We start from the raw sequence: 18,078 nt of genomic DNA on the forward strand, positions 1-18,078 counted from the left end.
CAAGATGAGTCGCACGAAAAAGGGCTGAACAGGTTGGATGAGTGATCCTCGTTTTAAATATCATTGCAGGCATCCTGTTATTGTTGTGTTAGCTCAGGTCTTTCCTCTCTGTCTGCCTGCTGTCCTCCCACTCTGCTGTCCTTTAATAATATTTATGTGTGTTAAAGGAAGGATACCGACTGGTAATAAGTTGGAAGACTAGGAATGGGGGAGAACACACAGAGCGCTATAACAACACCATTAACCTCTATTATATAAAGAGGCAAACATATGGACATAACAATGGCAGTAGAACACCTCCAAAGCACATGAAGAAGTTTCACATAAATAAACCACAACTAAAGGGGTGGCAGCTATGAAGACAGTGGTAGAATTATGTTAATGCTTTAAAGGTTTTATTATATTTGTCAACAAACTAACTGACCTCGACCATAAATCGAAAAATGTAGCGTCAGTGGTTGTTTGCGGCAAAGGGTTGTGTTTAATCTGTGCTTGGGGAAAACCAATATATAGCAGACTAGATTCAGTCAGCAAGTGTTGTGGCATATTTCCTTCAGTTCTGGTATTTGTTTACTTCAGTGCCTGGCTATCAGCTCTTGCCAGTGCCTGTGCAATTTTTCGCTCTGTGCCTTGGTTTTCCACATAGGTCTGCAAAAGGCATTGGAGACCAGATGAACAGACAAACACTACATGCACCTTTGCATGGACACTCCCATACAGACCGCACAAAGGAACGCAAGCACTGAAATCTAAACAAAATGCACACATACTGTACACACACGCAAACCCGTCTGAAAACTGACTCTGTGCACAAGAGTGCTCAGGGAATCCGTTTCTCAACTTGGAGGCAGCATTAAATCACTGCTAACAGGACATTTTATGCACACAATTTGTGCTGTGACTAACACATGTACATTTTCATCAGAACACACAGAGCAGTGTGGCAGTTTTTTTTTTTTTTGCTTTATTTGATCTGTCTGTATTTAAGCTTTGATCTGTGTCTGGGTCACTTTTGGGTATCACACACTTTTTTCTTCCTTTCAGGGTGAAAAGGTGATCTATTTGTTATATTCTGATGATGCAAACCCTCAGCAAGGTGCAACACACCCATCTAGTGATAATATCATCCGAATGAATGAATGAAGAAATTTATTTCAGACATTTCAAAAATAAACCAAACAAAGTATCAAAGAAATATGCTAATAAGTCAAATAAGCAAAACATTCAATAAATAACATTGGCCAACTTAGACATGTCTGAAAAGGAGTAGGAAGAAGTATACACTTATTGAAACCTACCCCTTTTCCATAACTCAGTAAATTATTATTATTATTATTATTATTTCATTTACTAGATATTTATATCTCATTTATATTTATCTTATATATATAATATATATATATATATATATACACACACACACACACACGCACACACACACACACACACACACACACACACACACACATAATCATACACATACGTCAAAGAACACATATTGCAAATATTTAAGCCCTCCTTCTTTTCTATATTTTTTGAAAATCATTGCTGTTCCCATGGTAACAAGACAGGAACAACTGGCATCAGGTGAACGTGGCATCATGTGAAGTCATTCCTCTACATTTGCCGTTTTCCTCCCTAATTCTCCTGTCTCGGTCTTTCTCTTAGACTGCTCCCTTTCTCTCGCAAACTATCAGTCTTGTCCATCTGTTTCCTCAACGACCTTAGTGCTTTCCTGACAATGAGAGGCTCCAGTTGCTATGGAGATAACGATCTCCATTAATGAAATTTTGTTAACATCTCTACATACAGGCTCGCTTCTGAGCAGATGGCAATTCCACAAATATCATCATTCTGCCTCCTGTGGATTACAGTTAGTGTTCATGGCTGCTGTTTGTGCAGCCACAAACACCGGGCACTGCTTTGTTGCATTATTGTGATGTGATTGGGCAATTTTAACAGTGGTAATGCTGGGCTGTTTTGCTTTAAACATAATTAAAACAACTGAAAGCAATTATGCTATCAATTCTGAAATGTTCCTCCTTTAATAACATACCATTATGGCAAAATTGGAGATCCAGGTTCTAGCTGAGGATGCTTGAGGTTAAATACTCATTACCACTTAGAGCAGTATCGCCTGCAACTCCTTCATTAGACACTCTTGACAGAATATATTATGTGACACAGCACCGACCAATGGAGCGCTCTTATTTACTTCCTTTAACATTTTATAGGATCATCAAAAAACCTGAGAACCATCCGGTTGTATTTAAAGCATGAAGTTGCTTTTGGTGGTTTAAATGGCCAGAGATTAAGGGAAGTGTTGCAGCAGAAAATCAAAGGAAGTTTGGTTTCCACTTTGGGGCTGGAGGAGCAGTTTGTGCTGAGAGAGGCTAAAAAAGGACACGATAAAAAGATTAATAACACCCTTTTCTACTCCGAGTAAATTTCCAAGTTGATGTAACACCGGCGCAAGAGAAAGTAAAAAGAGGTGACTCAGTTCATGTTTAAAAATGGATTAACCATAACCATTAACAAGACAGCAGGCAACAGAATTGATATTATATGACATGAATCATCCTGGGTGAACCCTGACATCAATATGTAACAATTAAAGACTAATTGCCTTCAAACTGTTGATGAGTCTTCTCCCATCAACACCATCAGTTTGCCAGCATTACACACTTTAATTGCTCATTCTTGCAGGAACTGGAAATAATTCCGAAGCAAATAGTTTGCCCCTCAACTTTTTCTTATTCGAGAATATTCTTGGGCACAAGCATGAAAGCCGGAGCTGAAAGTGCTTGAAGTTGTGCCGACACCCAGGAGGCCAAGGTTACAGAGCAATGCCCTCAGCGTCATGCCAGGGAAACACATGGTATGCCACCAGTCAGCCGGAGTCGGATCATCTCTACTCCACCTTTTATATAATTGGTATATTTGAAAGAGAGAAATGTGTTCCCAGATTTCTGCAGGGGCATTTAGGCTAAAAAGAGAAAGTATTTTTTTCTCAGCATGCCGACAGTAAAAAGAGTGATGCATTATCCAAGTGCACCTGTACTGTGTTGTGTATGCTGTCATTGTTTGGCAGTAAAAGCATCTCTCCGGAGCCGAGGTGTTTTGTACTCATGAGTAATTTTGCATTAGTCCAACTACCTAAGGGCCTCATTGAAGGAGATGCAATGTCCCCTGTATCCTGTCTGGTAATCACACGTATTTCAGCTGTTGTAATGAGACTCGGACTGCAGAAACAAGAAGAAATGAGGAGCCAAATCACTGAGGAAGTGACAGCGATTTTATCATCCACCTTTCACACAGCCGTGCAATTAAATAAGCCAGTCATCCCCAATGGCAGACACAGGTTTCTCATTTGGGACTAATTACTGCATGTATTTAGAGGCAAGAAGGCAAAAAATAGAATTAACTGACATATCTCTCACACACACACACACACACACACACACACACCCATCCTCTCTCCCTCTCTCTGCTGGTTACCCACAGAGATGGCAGACCTGAAACTGACAGCATCCTGCGATCGTGAGGCATTATGAAATCGTCATAAAAATGAAAATTGGTGTCAAGAGACCAAATTGACTGAAAAAATGACCTCTGTCTATCAACTACAGGAGACTATTCCTGTGAGTCTTAGTCCCCTGAAGTGACTCTAAACACTCTCACTCTCTGACTCGGTAGCACTGTTTCAGGTGTTTTGCACAATTTATCTCTAGCTCTTCTTATTAGGGACAATCTTCTTATTAGTGGTATGATAGACAGTAGATAGATGTTTGGTAACGCTTCAGATGACTCCAAATTACAGTTTAATTACGTAGTCCATATGTGGTATACTTACTGGGTACGTATAGTACCAGGGAGAAATATAAGTTAAGGAAGAAGATGAAATGTTTGGGGATGAGAGGGTAACGACTTTTAATTAATGAATACTTACTTAATAACAGGAAACAGAGCTATCATTAATGGGCTGCCAATATTGCAATAAAACTAGTTATGGTATAATTTACTTTAAAAAAAAAAAGCTTTAGGAAAATTAGATTGTTAAATGTTTTTTCATATGGAGTGCTAACATGGTGTAAATGATTGTTGCTACAGAACAGAACATAAGGCTAAGACTGGGAAGAAGGATGTGCAACTATTAGCTGTAGCAGCTATATAAGTATGATTTCAAAATGATACCATACTGGAAAACCATGTAGTTTTGGGTTTCAATGTCAGATCCAGCTCTCAGTGAAAACTGATGTTAGAGAAGAGAGACAATGAGTGAAGTGCCACATGCATCATGGCATAACTATTGTAAAAAGTCATAGTACAGACATACATTTGTTGGTTCCCTGTCTGTACCCTGTAATTACTTAATATGTACTGGGTAATTTGTCTCGCCCCCCACCCCCTAATTGCGAATGTATTTACAACTTTTTCCCTGTACTTCTTCCCTTGTACCCAGTGTTATGCACCCAGTAAGTATAACATTCTTACAAAATGTTTACACCATCATTTGCAGGCTGTAATCCAAAGCGTAACCAGATGCTCTAACCAATATAAAACAGCAATTATGTCCTTTATATGCACTTGTGCGTTTGTTTGTGTGGTGTATATATATTGTGTACTGGCAGATTTATTGTTGTGCATCATGTGTGTAAATGAGCCCTATTGAGCTCCACCTGGTGTGATCTCCTGTCTAATGATCTGCCTGACAGCGAGTGGACACCACATGTTATTATCCAGCTAATTGTGTTTAGAATTCAATGCTCAAGATTCATTTCCTGTACAACAACATGTGCCATCTGAGAGTTTGAATGAAATGATTTGTATCAAAACCCTTGATGGTATACGTCGACTGAATGGGGATTTCTTTAATCAGATTTGTGCGCTGATAGACTTTTCCACATTTTGCATCTGCGTGTTGAGAATTTAGATCGACTTATCTTCAATCGTGAGTGGACTTAAAATGAAATAATCTACACCGACAATATGCAGATCTAGCTGTGCCTCTATGGCATGTAATGTTTCCTCTCCTGTGTGGAGAAAACAGCTCAGTGTGGGACTGACCTTCACGGAGATTAGAAATAACACTCCTGTATTATTGAGATCAGAGTGAAACGCCCATTCCCTGCGGATGCATAATTACTGGAAATGAGATCTGACTGCAGTGTGATTTAAACTTAACCTGTCACATATATGCACATACAGACACTAGAGCTGCAACTTATGATTATTTTCAAAATCCATGAATTTGTTGATTATTTCTGTTTTTTTATTTTGTCCAACCAGTATTCAGTTTACTTTCATGGAAGAGTAAGAAAAACAGCAAATATTCACATTTGAGAAGGCGCACAAATAGATTTATTTTTCCATTTTTAGCCATTCTACAGTAGCAGCATGGCTCTAGGAATGGCAATGTGGGTCTGTTGGTCCACCACTTTCGTCCGGACTGAAATATCTTACTGGATAGATTGACATCAAACTTTTTACAGACATTCATGGTTACCAGACAATTTATCCTAATTACTTTGGTGATCCCATTATTTTTCCTGCAGCGCCACCATGGGGTCCACATTTGTGGTTTTTAAGAGAAATATCTCGACAACTACTAAATGAATTGCCATGAATTTTGGTACCCACATTCATGTTCCCCTTCAGGATGATTTGATGATCTTTTCAACTAGCTCCATCATCTGGTCAATTTTGATTGGTCCAATTCCTAAGCCTCGGGGGTTCTTTGTGTTTAGTGCTAATTATGTAGAATACTATTACACTAAACTAAGATGGTGAACATGGTAAACATTATACCTGCTAAACATCAGTATGTTAGCAGTGTCCTGGTGAGCATGTTAGCATTAGGTTCAAAGCACCACTCTCCTTTAACTAGCTTGGCTACAGACTGTTGTTATGTTAGGAATTTACTTTTTTACTTTTTACAGTAACTTCTCTTACAATTTCCTGTAAATCGACTAATCAATTAACTAATCATCTCAGCTCTAATGGACACATGTAGACACACACATGTACACACACACACGTATACAGTACAGTTTCTCTCTGTGTGGGAACCAAACTTAACCTCAAACTGTCATTACTGACACAAAGCAACAACACACACAAAAACAAATTAATGGATGACTCCTTCAGTTTAATAAAGCGCATACAAAACCCAGACATTTCATTAAAAAGGACTGACTGATGTGGATCAGGTTGATAGCTGTGGCAGGGAATCATATCACCGCTGTAATGTCACGCCTGGCTATGAGCTGTGTCTCTGGAGGTTTGGAAATAAACACACCAAGCCAAATAGAAGCAGGGGATATGAGACTGGAGACCTGGCAACAGATTACATCAAATCTTATCCTTTTCTTCTCCACTCACATCTGCCGTGGCCGTCTGTTTATAACTTGTGTCCTTGTTTTGGTCTTTCTCTGCCAAATTCAGATTGCTTCTTTGTGGAGAAAGAAAGGGAGATTCTCTGTGCTCTATGTAACCCCATTCAATTGAAAAAAAAACATTGATTTGCTTACTCATTTACATTCATATATGTATCCTCGCTGTCTCCCTCTATCGCTGTCTAGATGCCAAACTCACACCAGTTTCACCAAGAAACGTCTGCTCAAGATGACTGGACTTATAAGGGTTTATCTGTGCTTTCATTTATCATACACCCAACAAGGAAACATATTCACCCTGGCTTTCTTTCACGAACACCTCCAAACTCTGTACAAGACACAGTTTGAATCTTAGTACATTCAAAGAGATAAACATTGGAGAGGATTAGCAAGGCAAAGTGGTCGATTTCCCCTGATGGTTGCTCAGCCACCATTTCTGAGATCTTTATTGCCAACCTAATAATGTCTGAGAGAAATGAAACTCATAATTAGTTCCCTTAGACTATAAATCATATACTTTGTGGGAAGGAAAATACCATTCCCTGCCCTTGGGAAGAATGAAAGGGAGGTTGTGGACAGCAATAAGTGGACTAAGAATAGAATAGGGCATTATTATGTATGAGAGGTAGGCACTGTCTAAGGGTCATTCAATATCATTTAAAAAATAGTGGGGACGAGTATGGTACAGTAGGGTATGCTTCTGTAAAAATGTTTTGAGTAGGGTACAGTGATGGTCAGCAGAGGTCAGTGGTGGGAGTACATTTCTTCACGTACTGTACTTATGTACTTCTACTCCACTACATTTATCTAAAATAAATGGTTCCTGTGGGCTTTAATACTAACCATACAATCATCTTATAAAATAAGATGAATTGCTATATTTTAAGTAGCCTAGGTACAATTAACTCCACCTCAACCAGCTACAACAGTAACATGTTGCTTACACGCCATGCATCATATTTCATATTTCTGCATCAATAATAATCCAATACTATAATATATGATAATGTAACAGTGAAAGGGGCAATTCTGATGCATTATGCATATTTTACTTTTAACAGTTAAAGTAAATTTGACTGAGAAATGGTGCAGTTTTACATTTTAGTAGCTAGGTATTGCTAATTTTACTTAAGTCAAGGAGCTTCTTCCACTGCAAAAATAATTAAGACCAAAACAAAGGGACCTTCTCACTTCCCTGAAAGACGTTTCCAAAGCCATCAAGTGATGTATTTATAACATACAGGCACCTAATGTACTCTCCAACTACAGCACTTCTCTCTCGGGGGTCAGACTGGTGCACACAAATTCTCCCTCACAAGGTGGGAGGAGCGTGTTGCACTGGGACGCCGCACGATGCAGCAGTCCCGTCCAAACCTCCTGGTCTCTCTACAGCAAGCCGGACCACTGATGCACCTGTAGTGTGACATTCAACAGCGCGACGCGTGGATAAAAAAAAAAAAAAAAAAATCAAAAGTCAATGTCAAATCAATCAAATATGAGCGAAGCCACTTGGAAACAGAGCGCCGGTGCGACATAGGTAAGACAATGTTCCGGATGCCACAAGATCATTAAAGTTAAAGAGGGGTTGGACATGAAAGATGTGTTAATTTTGAAATGAAATGGCTTTTCTCTTTTTCTGCTCGTGCGTAATGGATGCCTTTTGGAGCAGACGCTTATGGTTCAGGTGCGTTATATTGTAGATATTCTAGAAGAAAAGAACAACACAACATTATTCCAATAATATTAAGATTTGCAGTGAGATTTCCACGATGATAACCTACATTTTTTAACTCCATACAACATGTGCAATTTTTGTATAGGTAGACTAGCCTAAAGCATCCATCTGGATTCTACATTTCAGGTTTTATTATTTCATTTTCACAAATTAACTTTTGAGTAATGTGATATATTTTAAATAGGAAAAAAATCGCTTCTTCACACAAAAAGTGCTCTTTTTGCAACTTAATCCGCTTTATATTTTGCAGGACAAAAGGAGATATTGCTCGAAATTACGATGCATCTCACGGCGGTGGTCCTAACCTTAATTCTGGTCGTGACGGGCATCGCCAAAGGTAATCTCAGATTTTGATCAGTCCACTGAGACAATTGACAACAGAGATGAACATTTGAGTCGTGCAAAACAAACTATTTTGAACCGAATTTACTTTTTGCGTGGAATTAAAGTAGGCGTATAACGGATAAATATTGTATTGCTCTGAATGTTTTATGTGTGTTTTGATTTTTGATGCAAACAGCTGCTGCTCTTTTCTTTCCGTCTCAGGTTGGGAATGCAGCGCAGGGTGCAACACAGAAAATGGGTTTTGTGAGAAGCAACTGAAATGCAGGTAGGCTACTAAAAAGACTCCAGATTCCTGTGTAGAGGATCGCCTATGGGCTTTTGCAACCTTATTTCCATGAACTGCTGGAGCTAAATGGTCCTCCCTTTAGAGAAATGCAATTACAATCCAGCCAACTGGATCTTTTTTCTAGATTTGTTTGGCACTTGTGTTGTGTTAAGTCAACTGCCAAATCAGCCCTTTGTTTGAACAGTAAAAAGCATTGCTATCCTAACAGATAGCTCTAAAATAAGCTTCTGGTAACACAGCATGCCGCGTTTAAAACGTTTTTGTTTTTTTCTGGCAAATGCTACTGTATCTACTCTTGAGCCAAAATGAACATTCCATCTCTGTTAGTAAGGGAATGTAACCAATTGCTGCATAATTAAACACGTCTTTAATCTGTCATTTCACTGTAAGAGAACAGCATGCAGACATTATGGGGACAAGACTGCAAAGCTCTGTGGGTGGTATATTTATAGTTGTGGAGTGTTCCCATTTCCCCTCTTTCAGGTGCAAACCAGGGTGGCAAGGAGAGAACTGTGACCGGTGCGTGCCCTTCCCCGGCTGTCTGCACGGCACATGTGAAAAGGCATGGCAGTGTGTCTGCAAGGAGGGCTGGGTTGGCAGCCTGTGTGACCAAGGTGAGTTTCATTAAGCTCCCCCTGACATTCATATCTCTATCTGCCTCCTGACGCTGACATATCAGAGGTTAGGGTGAGTCACAGAGCCTCGGTGACACACAGGTTGCCTCCGAATGAAGCTGGTGTCTGGAGAATATAGTTAACTGTGTTTTTAGACAGGCAATGTTAGAGCAGAAAAGATCTGACAAAGGCAAAAAACGAAAGCTGAAGCCACAGATTAACAGCGGAAATACGCATTATAAACTGCTGCTTTTGTGCTACTGAGCAAGACACACGATAGGAAAACCTCAAAATGGATGCATCGAGGCTGCAAAAAATTAAAATTTTAAAGCAATCTAAAAGTTTCCACTTCAGACACCCCTATTTAAATCAAGCACTTAAGTAATAATTCCTATAGTTTTGACAAAGAACCTTTATCACATACTGTAAAAATGACTTGCTGCCCTTCAAGCAATAGAAGAAAAAAAGGGAGAGGATTAAAAGAAGAAAGATTGTTTTGGCTTCTGGCTCAGTTTGACCTCCTTATCAGAACACACGGTAAATATCTTGAAGCAAATGAGCTGCTTGCCTGTGAAACATGGTTGGTTATGTTCTCACTTTAGTTCTTGGTGACAAGATGCTGGGGTGGGGAGTGTGAGAGAGTGGAAACAAAGGATCGAGGGAAAAACAGGCAGAGAGGAGAGAGAGCACCAAGATCTAAAAACAGCATGCTTGTTTTTTTTTTTTCTTGTTTTTTTTAACAACAGATACTCGCCTGTGCTCGTCCAGGCCTTGTGCTGGCAATGCCACCTGCATAGAGACAGGAGAGGGAGGATACCTGTGCATCTGTCCCCACAGCTACACTGGGGAAAACTGCCACCTGAAGAGGGGACTGTGTCTCACAAACGGGTACCAGCACCTTTTATTTGAGTTTCTATTTTTAGTAAGTGAATACTCCAATGCTTTACAGCCTTATCTCCATTTGTTTATCATTAGGAGCAATAATCAATTCATGCCAAGGCAGCCAATCGAAACCACCCCACACTGTGGCTCGTGTAAATGTACTGTAACTCCTAGTAGCAGGGAGTTAGCAGAGAAAATAGTGGATGTTATTTTTGTCCTTACTGCACAAACTGTAGCCGCTTTGGTTGTTATGACTTGTAAGAGGCAAGAGGGTGTTTGCACATTTGTAAGACGAGCGGAGACGCTCACTTTGATACAGTTCCACCACTAACAAGAGTATGATAATATGTGAGAACTGGCAAGTTTCCAACTTTGTGAAGGAAAACTCAATTTGAACAGGAAAAGTCAACTTTACTCTGAGGACTGACTTTTCTGGTGGCATATCATAGTGGGGGGTCTGGGTGTCATCCGGCAGGAAAATTTTGAGCGTCAAAGACTTCATTTCCTGCATTCTGATACACTTTTTTGCACCAATTTACGGTGGAAAATACCTTTATTTAGCCTATGCGAAGAAAAAAAACACAGATGACAATTCAAAATATAACATAATTATAATGGAAAGCATGTTGTTAGATGTCGCTGCACATTTTTAAGTGGGTATATGGAAATCCTGGAGCTTTCTTAGTGGGTATACTGCGTATACCTGCGTATCACGTAGACTACACCACTGTTTGGAGTCGTGTTTCTGGCCACCTGGAGGATGCAAGTCCAATACTCACTCCCTGTTAGCTCGGTTTTTGGTCTCTTCCACCTTTTGAGGGAAGTATCGGACTCTTTACTTGCTAAATGCACCATTGTGTTAACCAGCTAGTTGTAAACTCTGTCAGTTTGCCATTTGGTGCTGAGCAGGTAGTGTACGGTAGGGTTTTAGAGCTTTTTCCACTGAAAACAGCTGCCTGCTGCTGACAAAAAAAAAAACCCCCAAAAAGAGGAAAAAAAAAAAAAAAAAAAAAAAAAAAAAAAAAAAAACCCCCCCCAGGAAAAAAAAAAAAAAAAAATTTTCCTCGAACACAATAAGAGGGAAGAAAAAAAAAAAAAAAAAAGAAGGGGGGAGAAAAAAAAGAAAAAAAAAAGGGGAAAAAAAAAAGGGGGGGGGGGGAAGGTTTTTGTGTGTGAAAAAAAAAAATTGAAAGGGGAGGGGGGGAAAAAAAAAAAAAAAAAAAAAAAAAAAAAAGGAGGAGGGGGGGGAGAAAGTAATTTTTTTTTTTTTTTTTTTAAATGGGGGGGGGGGGGGGGGTATGTGCTGTATTTGCATGTGGTGTTGGAATAATCGGAAAAATGATTTCCCGACTGGGAGAATTCACACTGCATTACCATTGTGAGATAGGGCATGCCTTGGCAGAGGTCTGTGCGCTCCGAGTGCCATTCTAGTTATTATATAATATCGATTATAGATAGTTTTAAGATCACCAACCACAGTAGGGATACTGACAAGATTTGATTCATGTAAAAATTAAGGATAATGTGACAACAGCCCTGCCATCATGTTGGTACATTAATTTAAAGGGACACTTGTAACTTTCTGCATGTTTAGGCCAGACATTTCTTTCAGTCAGCAATTGCAAAACATACAATAAAAGCAAAGTGTGACTCAACTGAGCTTACATAAAAAAAAATTAAAAAATCCTGCAGGCATGCATTTTCAAACACACGAATCCTCTGATGTAGAAAGAAGGAATTGCAGAGGACTCATTCTCCATTTCCTCCTGTCAAAAATACAGCAGCCGCCATGTTGACTGTGTTCTCCCCTTGTTGACAAGCAGACACCTGTATGCAGTAGCTGGTGGTGTGTACCTCGGCAGCATCTTAAAGCTACATCCAAATTCAGGGATGCTTTGAAGTCATAATTTAAAAATGTGCTCAACGAGGCTGTCACATTTTTAAAAAGCTTCTCTATACAGTATGTCAAGAGAAATTCAGCATTCTTTTGTCGGTATTTGCAGGACACGACTGATGTGTACTTCGCATCTGTCAGCATCCCACAATCCACCGCTCCCCAGGCCATAGTGTAATGATACATTCAGGCAGTCCTCTTGTCCCATATTGTTACATTTTATTACCCATTTACCAGGAGTTTGCCTTCAGGTGGTAATGAATGTGCTGATTTTTACCAATTACTGTAAGAAGGCACTACAGAATGCACACAATGGTAACTAGGTATAAACTACAGTTTACTTTAATTCTGTTATATTGAAACATTGAAGCTCATAATGAAAAATATGTTATTATGAAACTGCAAGTCTACCAAGTGAGCCACATTTACTGGTGACATTTACCACTATTGAAGCCATATTCCTGGAATGTTTGACTTTATGAGACAATGAGGAACACACTGTTAGTTTTGCCCTCATTTGCACAGGTTGAGCAGGGCCTTTAGGTCCTCTGAAGTACCCACCTTCATTGGTTGCGTCCATCAGTGTACAGTATACTGCAATTGGCACACAGTTAAAATGTGACAGAATCTCTGAATTCAACATTTGTAAAGAGCACTCAAACAAGTAATATTTCTAATAAAAAAAAAAAAAGCTTGAAGTTTTGCTTTCAGGCAAAGCATCCACAAGAAAAACAATGGCTCATTCCTTTAAGCTCTAGCCTCATCGCCTGCCTTTTTTACTGCTGGATTGCAGACAGGCTTGATCCGTTCTCCTACCCATTACATACATATGAAAGACTCTCTGGGGACACAGGTAGCTGACAGCCCTCCAGACTCTGAACCCCACCATGTTTGTTCTCTGACAGGCAGTCTTGTTATTGACTTGGATGAAGCTCTTAAAATTCATAAGTGTCAGTGAACGGACAGCTCTCCTCTTCCACTCAAAAAAATAAATAAATCATTTGAGCCTTCCACAATGAGATGAGTGAGTTTCACTCCATTAAAAGGTCTGCGTGAGGTTTTTATTAATCAGCTCTTCTATGAAAACACCAGAGATTTCTAAAAAGTATGCCAGAGCTATTATTCTTTTGACTCACACAGACAGAATCAGTCAGGGACTTGTGTAATTACACTAGCTACTATGAGAGATATTGATTGTTTTTATCTCAGGGTTTTCATCAGTGCACTTAGTTTGTGAAGCATGGCTGCACTGATCAGATATGCTGCACTGGTACCGATTTCTCATTTGGAGAAAATTAGCTTTTCACAATTTTTTTTCATTAGGGCTAAGCCTAATGAGATATATATATATATATATATATATATATATATATATATATATATATATATATATATACATACTGATAAACTGTGCAATTTTATTACATCACCCTGGGTCTTTATGGGCATTTCTTAACTATTTTCTGTCATTTTATAGACCTAAACAGTAGAAAATGAAGAAGATTGGCCTTAGTTTCACTTAAATGAAAGGAATGTTTAATATCAGAGAGTCACGTTGCAATATGCTGCAGCTCGACTCTTTCTGGCTGTCCTGTGAGAACCATGCATCTCCAAAACGTCAGCTTTTCATGAGCTAATAAAGCAGCCCCGTTTTCAGCTTTGTGACAATTCATTTTTCAGATATTTTAATGTGTTCTGAAATGGGTTATATAGATTTAAAGTAGTAGGTACATTTTCTCAGCCCATTAGGACACTTAATCCTTCATTTTTTTGTGTGGAAACATTACAAAATCAACAAATTTAGAGATACATGGTTCCCACAGCACAGAAACAAAGTGTTTGTGAATCTTAAGGTGATCAATGCAGCACCATCCGCATGATTAAAAGGGCACATAAGCAGGTAGATTTTAGGTAAGCAGGTAGAATCATTAATATATATTTAAAAAAATATTGACCCCATGACAGTGTCCTGGGGGCAAATTATGGATTTAGTACTAGAAAGCGTCCCATTAACATCCACTATGTGAAATCTACTACTACTAATAGGATTGGATTGCTGCTTTGCTGTATAACAGGAAATATTCTGCACTAAAGCTGTGCACTAGATAGTGAGCCTAATTTCCCCTGCTGTATATTCTTATTGTGTTGCTCTGTCCTCCAGCTCTCCTTGTCAGAACGGAGGTACATGTATGGACGCTGATGGCTCAGCTGGTTACTCTTCCTGTTTATGTCCCCCTGGATTTTCTGGAGACTTCTGTGAGATCAGGGTTGACAGCTGCCAGCCTAACCCCTGCCTCAACGGTGGCAACTGTACAAACCATGGCCTGGCCTTCACATGTGTCTGTCCGCTCGGCTTCACTGGTTTCACTTGTAATGACACCACTAGCCTCTCGCCCTGCGCCGGCAGGCCCTGCACCAACAGGGGCACGTGTGTTGGTCAACCTGATGGAACCTTCCGGTGCGTTTGCCAGAAATGGTTTACAGGTCCCACCTGTTCCCTGCAGCACAGACCGAAGGCCAGATCCAAGCCGGTTGGGGCCAGGCCTGTGGACCACAGAGTGTTTGCGCTGACTCCGCAGCACTACTCCCTCCCTGCTCACACCTTCCACAAGCTCCTCAGACCGCCCGAGAGAGACCTGCTCAAGATCACGCTTAAGGAGACAGTCCACTCCCCCGGCGTCCTCGTCACCCATGGCCAGCTCGTCTGCTTTGGCATGCTGGCCCTGCTAACCTGCATGGTCATCCTGGGCACTACAGGCATTGTGTTTTTTGGCCGCTGTGAGACGTGGCTGGCCAATGCCAAGTACAGCCAGCTTGTTCGACAGCAAAGGGAACACCTGCTGAGAGAAGCTGGCGGCGCGAGCCAGGAGGAGCCGGAACATTCGGTAAACATCATCCTGCCGGAGAAGATTAGACTCACCAGTTTTGGGGGACACTACACCTCCATCTGATTCAATCGTCTCTGCCTCTTACCCTTTTCCTCTGGAAGGAGTTTAATATAAATGTCTAAAAATAGCACAAAGGAAATACTATAACTGTTGTACAGTTGTGTTAATAAAGTGAGAGAAACTGGACTACACTGGAATATATTTGAATGTAAAGTCTACTGGACTAAGTGGACAACCATGACACTAGATTGTAAATGTTATTTTTATTGTACCGTTATAAACTGTCCATTCAAAATATATGAAATTATAAAAGATGTCCTACCTTGGTGGTTGGTAAAGATGTCATGCTGATGTATTTAAGATTTTTGATTTTACAATAATGTTTTAACCGCTATGTTACATGTTGATTTGGAATACAATAATGTGGGTAATATTACAAAAGGAGAAATGAATTGGATTTTAACACACACAACCTAGACCACTTTTCTTTCAGTATTTATATTTAAAACGAAGTAATCGCACCATTGATCTGGTTTCAGCTTCTCAAATGTGTGGATTTTATACTTTTCTTTGTCTTATTTGATAGTAAACTGAATATCTTTGGGTGTTTGGACTGTTGGGTGAATAAAACAAGTTATCGAAATATATCACCTTAGGCCATGGGATAGTTTAATTAGCATTTTCTTTTAATTAATAACAATGAAAGTAATCGTTAGTTGCAGCCCTAACAATCTCAATGCAGCATTTTGTGAATTCACCATTTTATAATGAATGCAGAAATACACAGTGTGTACAGTATGTGCAGTTCAATTACTATATGTTGTACTATATAATTAGATATTACTATATGCCAATACAGTATATACCTGAAGGTAATTTTACTTCCCCAATGCCATCCAATTTTCACTCTCTGCAGTATCACTAAGATGTTGGTCTTAAAAGGTATATACGTAGATGTTATAAAGACGCAGGTTCACAGCTCCTCAAGAAATGCCATTTTCTATTTCCATCATCATCTATTAGTATCCATGGCATGCATATATTCACACCTTCACCTATTGATCAGTGTCAATACTCATTTGCAGTTTCGCAGAGATTGTTAAGATTTTCCAACACTGCTACTTACCGCCAGTGTTGCAATTTCACAGGCCATGCACCATGCAACTCTGAGCCCAGAAATCAATCCTGTGACATCTGTAAAAGGTTATTGGTTTGTCTCATCACGCATGAGATGGACACCTATACTTCTGATGCAGGGAGAAGTAAATGTATGGAAAACAAGAAAAACATATGTCTGCCACCCAGTAACGACATGTGGAACTTTGTTAATGTAAAATATTCAAATTAACTGCTGATATGAGGATTACTGTCATATTAGAGTGGGAGAATTTTTTCTCCTCACTCTCACAATGATAAGTCCCCTTCAGCCCCCATTCAGCCTGTGAGGATATGCTGTTAATGTGGTGGGTTTTGTCTATCTATTCCCTGATAGGGAGGTTATCTTGTACTTAAACCTTAACAGTGTTACATTTCAGGTTGTGTATTATAATGTGTGGTAGTAAAGTTGTAATGATTTACAGATGGCATTTCTACAAGGGGGCAGTGACTGTAACTTTGCAGTACTTCCTGTGTGGAATTATTCGCTATTGTGCTTTGGCCAGATAATGTTTTGTTGTACTTTCATTGCTTTTAATAAAATATATAAAATCACCTTCTTATTTTGTCTGCCTGGTCCTGTTCAGGTCTCAAAAAACTATTTATGTTGAATCTCTTTGACCTGCTCTTGACACAACAAGGAGGTTAGGACAAGAACAGATACTTGCCAAAGCTAATACATCAGATGTTTCACAGTATGAGATCCAACGGATGCACATACTGTATGCACCACCACCTATCTGTTCTGAAAGCAGTGGAACATCTGCTCTCTTGCTCTGTGATGCTTAGTAAATTCCTTCCCAGGGGGCCAACTCACTGATTATCAACTGAATGATAACTCTGTCGGCACTCCTACACTGTCCCTGATGGTATCACAGTTTCAGATAGCAGTCTCTGTCTCCACCTTGTGGTACAACTTATCTACATCACCAGGACTTAAGCTGCAGTACTCAATAAGCAAGATCTCCATGTAGAAATACAGCTGAAATTTAAGTAAAGTATCTTTCCCTAGGAAATAGCATGTTGTTGCGTCCTATTGCTCAAATAAAACAATGGCATTGCCTGGAAGTAATGAATTAAACTATTATATTTTACAGCTGCAAAAAAATGCTGAATCTACAAAAAAACTGCATAACATCTTTTTACTCTCTCTTATCTTTATTATCTTTTGGTGTAGAGCACCCCACATTGGAAAACACAAGGATGTTTGGTGTATGTACTGTAGGTAAATAAAGCAAAGTACAGTATATTGGAGAAACGTTGTTTAGTATTGATGGGTTTGTAGTGAAACGCACACTGGTTTGCACCTCGCTCTGCGCAGTTTGTATGCACACTGGTTGGTATAGTTTACCAGTATCACATTATGATCTTTGGGTATTACAAGGCCTTGCACACTCATACAGTTGTGTTTCAATTACTCTGGCTGATTAAATGACTAGTCAGGTTGGGTTGGGTGGACATATTATGCTGGGAATTACATTGTCACTAAACTATGTACTAATAACAATGATAAAAGCACGGTCAGGTGGGATTTCTCTACCCTGTAATTGTTATGACGTACAGGACAAGACACATTTGCTTCAGGTTGAGACTTGACCCTACAGTTTAAGCTGATTTAACCTTGTGTTGTTGGGAAATAACAACACTCTCCTATGGCCAGCCAGTTTGAGAGGAGTGGGACTGAGCTCTCTCATTCAAGGAATACTGTTTGTATATATAACTACAAGGTGAAATAATAGAAGCAGCAGAGAAAGTGGGACGCTGCTTGGCATAAGTGAGTGCAAAAGCAGTTACAGAAGCAGATGACAGAAACGTACACACTTATTAGGGATGTAAGAAAAAAATCTGTATTTTATTTTGCAATACTGTATCGATTTTCAAAAA

The 18,078-nt window shown here is 39.5% G+C and overlaps 2 protein-coding genes across 5 annotated transcripts in view; one reads left to right on the top strand and one right to left on the bottom strand.

Annotated features, from left to right (window-relative positions):
* Positions 1–18,078, bottom strand: part of LOC120548841 — a 148,772-nt gene that overhangs the window by 83,410 nt on the left and 47,284 nt on the right. The gene's annotated exons all lie outside the window — the stretch shown is intronic.
* LOC120548844 (protein delta homolog 1) lies at positions 5,766–16,757 on the top strand. Of its 3 annotated transcripts, XM_039785360.1 has the most exons (8): positions 5,767–7,932; positions 8,065–8,079; positions 8,216–8,256; positions 8,381–8,467; positions 8,677–8,740; positions 9,245–9,375; positions 10,122–10,263; positions 14,313–16,757. In XM_039785360.1, exons 4-8 carry the CDS (start codon positions 8,410–8,412, stop codon positions 15,100–15,102), a joined length of 1,185 nt encoding a protein of 394 aa, XP_039641294.1. In that variant the 5' UTR covers positions 5,767–7,932; positions 8,065–8,079; positions 8,216–8,256; positions 8,381–8,409; the 3' UTR covers positions 15,103–16,757. The 3 variants fall into 3 exon arrangements, with proteins under 3 accessions (XP_039641295.1, XP_039641294.1, XP_039641293.1); XM_039785361.1 differs by lacking the exon at positions 8,216–8,256 and having other exon boundaries at positions 5,766–7,932; XM_039785359.1 differs by lacking the exons at positions 5,767–7,932; positions 8,216–8,256 and having other exon boundaries at positions 7,939–8,079.

The sequence above is a fragment of the Perca fluviatilis genome, chromosome 20 (assembly GCF_010015445.1).
Source record: "Perca fluviatilis chromosome 20, GENO_Pfluv_1.0, whole genome shotgun sequence".
Lineage (NCBI taxonomy): Eukaryota > Metazoa > Chordata > Actinopteri > Perciformes > Percidae > Perca > Perca fluviatilis.

Coding starts and splice junctions, on each gene's coding strand:
- LOC120548844 (XM_039785359.1), top strand. CDS start 8,049: ATGCCTTTTGGAGCAGACGCTTATGGTTCAG. Junction 8,080..8,380: donor AGCAGACGCTTATGGTTCAG/GTGCGTTATATT, acceptor TATATTTTGCAG/GACAAAAGGAGATATTGCTC. Junction 10,264..14,312: donor GGACTGTGTCTCACAAACGG/GTACCAGCACCT, acceptor TCTGTCCTCCAG/CTCTCCTTGTCAGAACGGAG.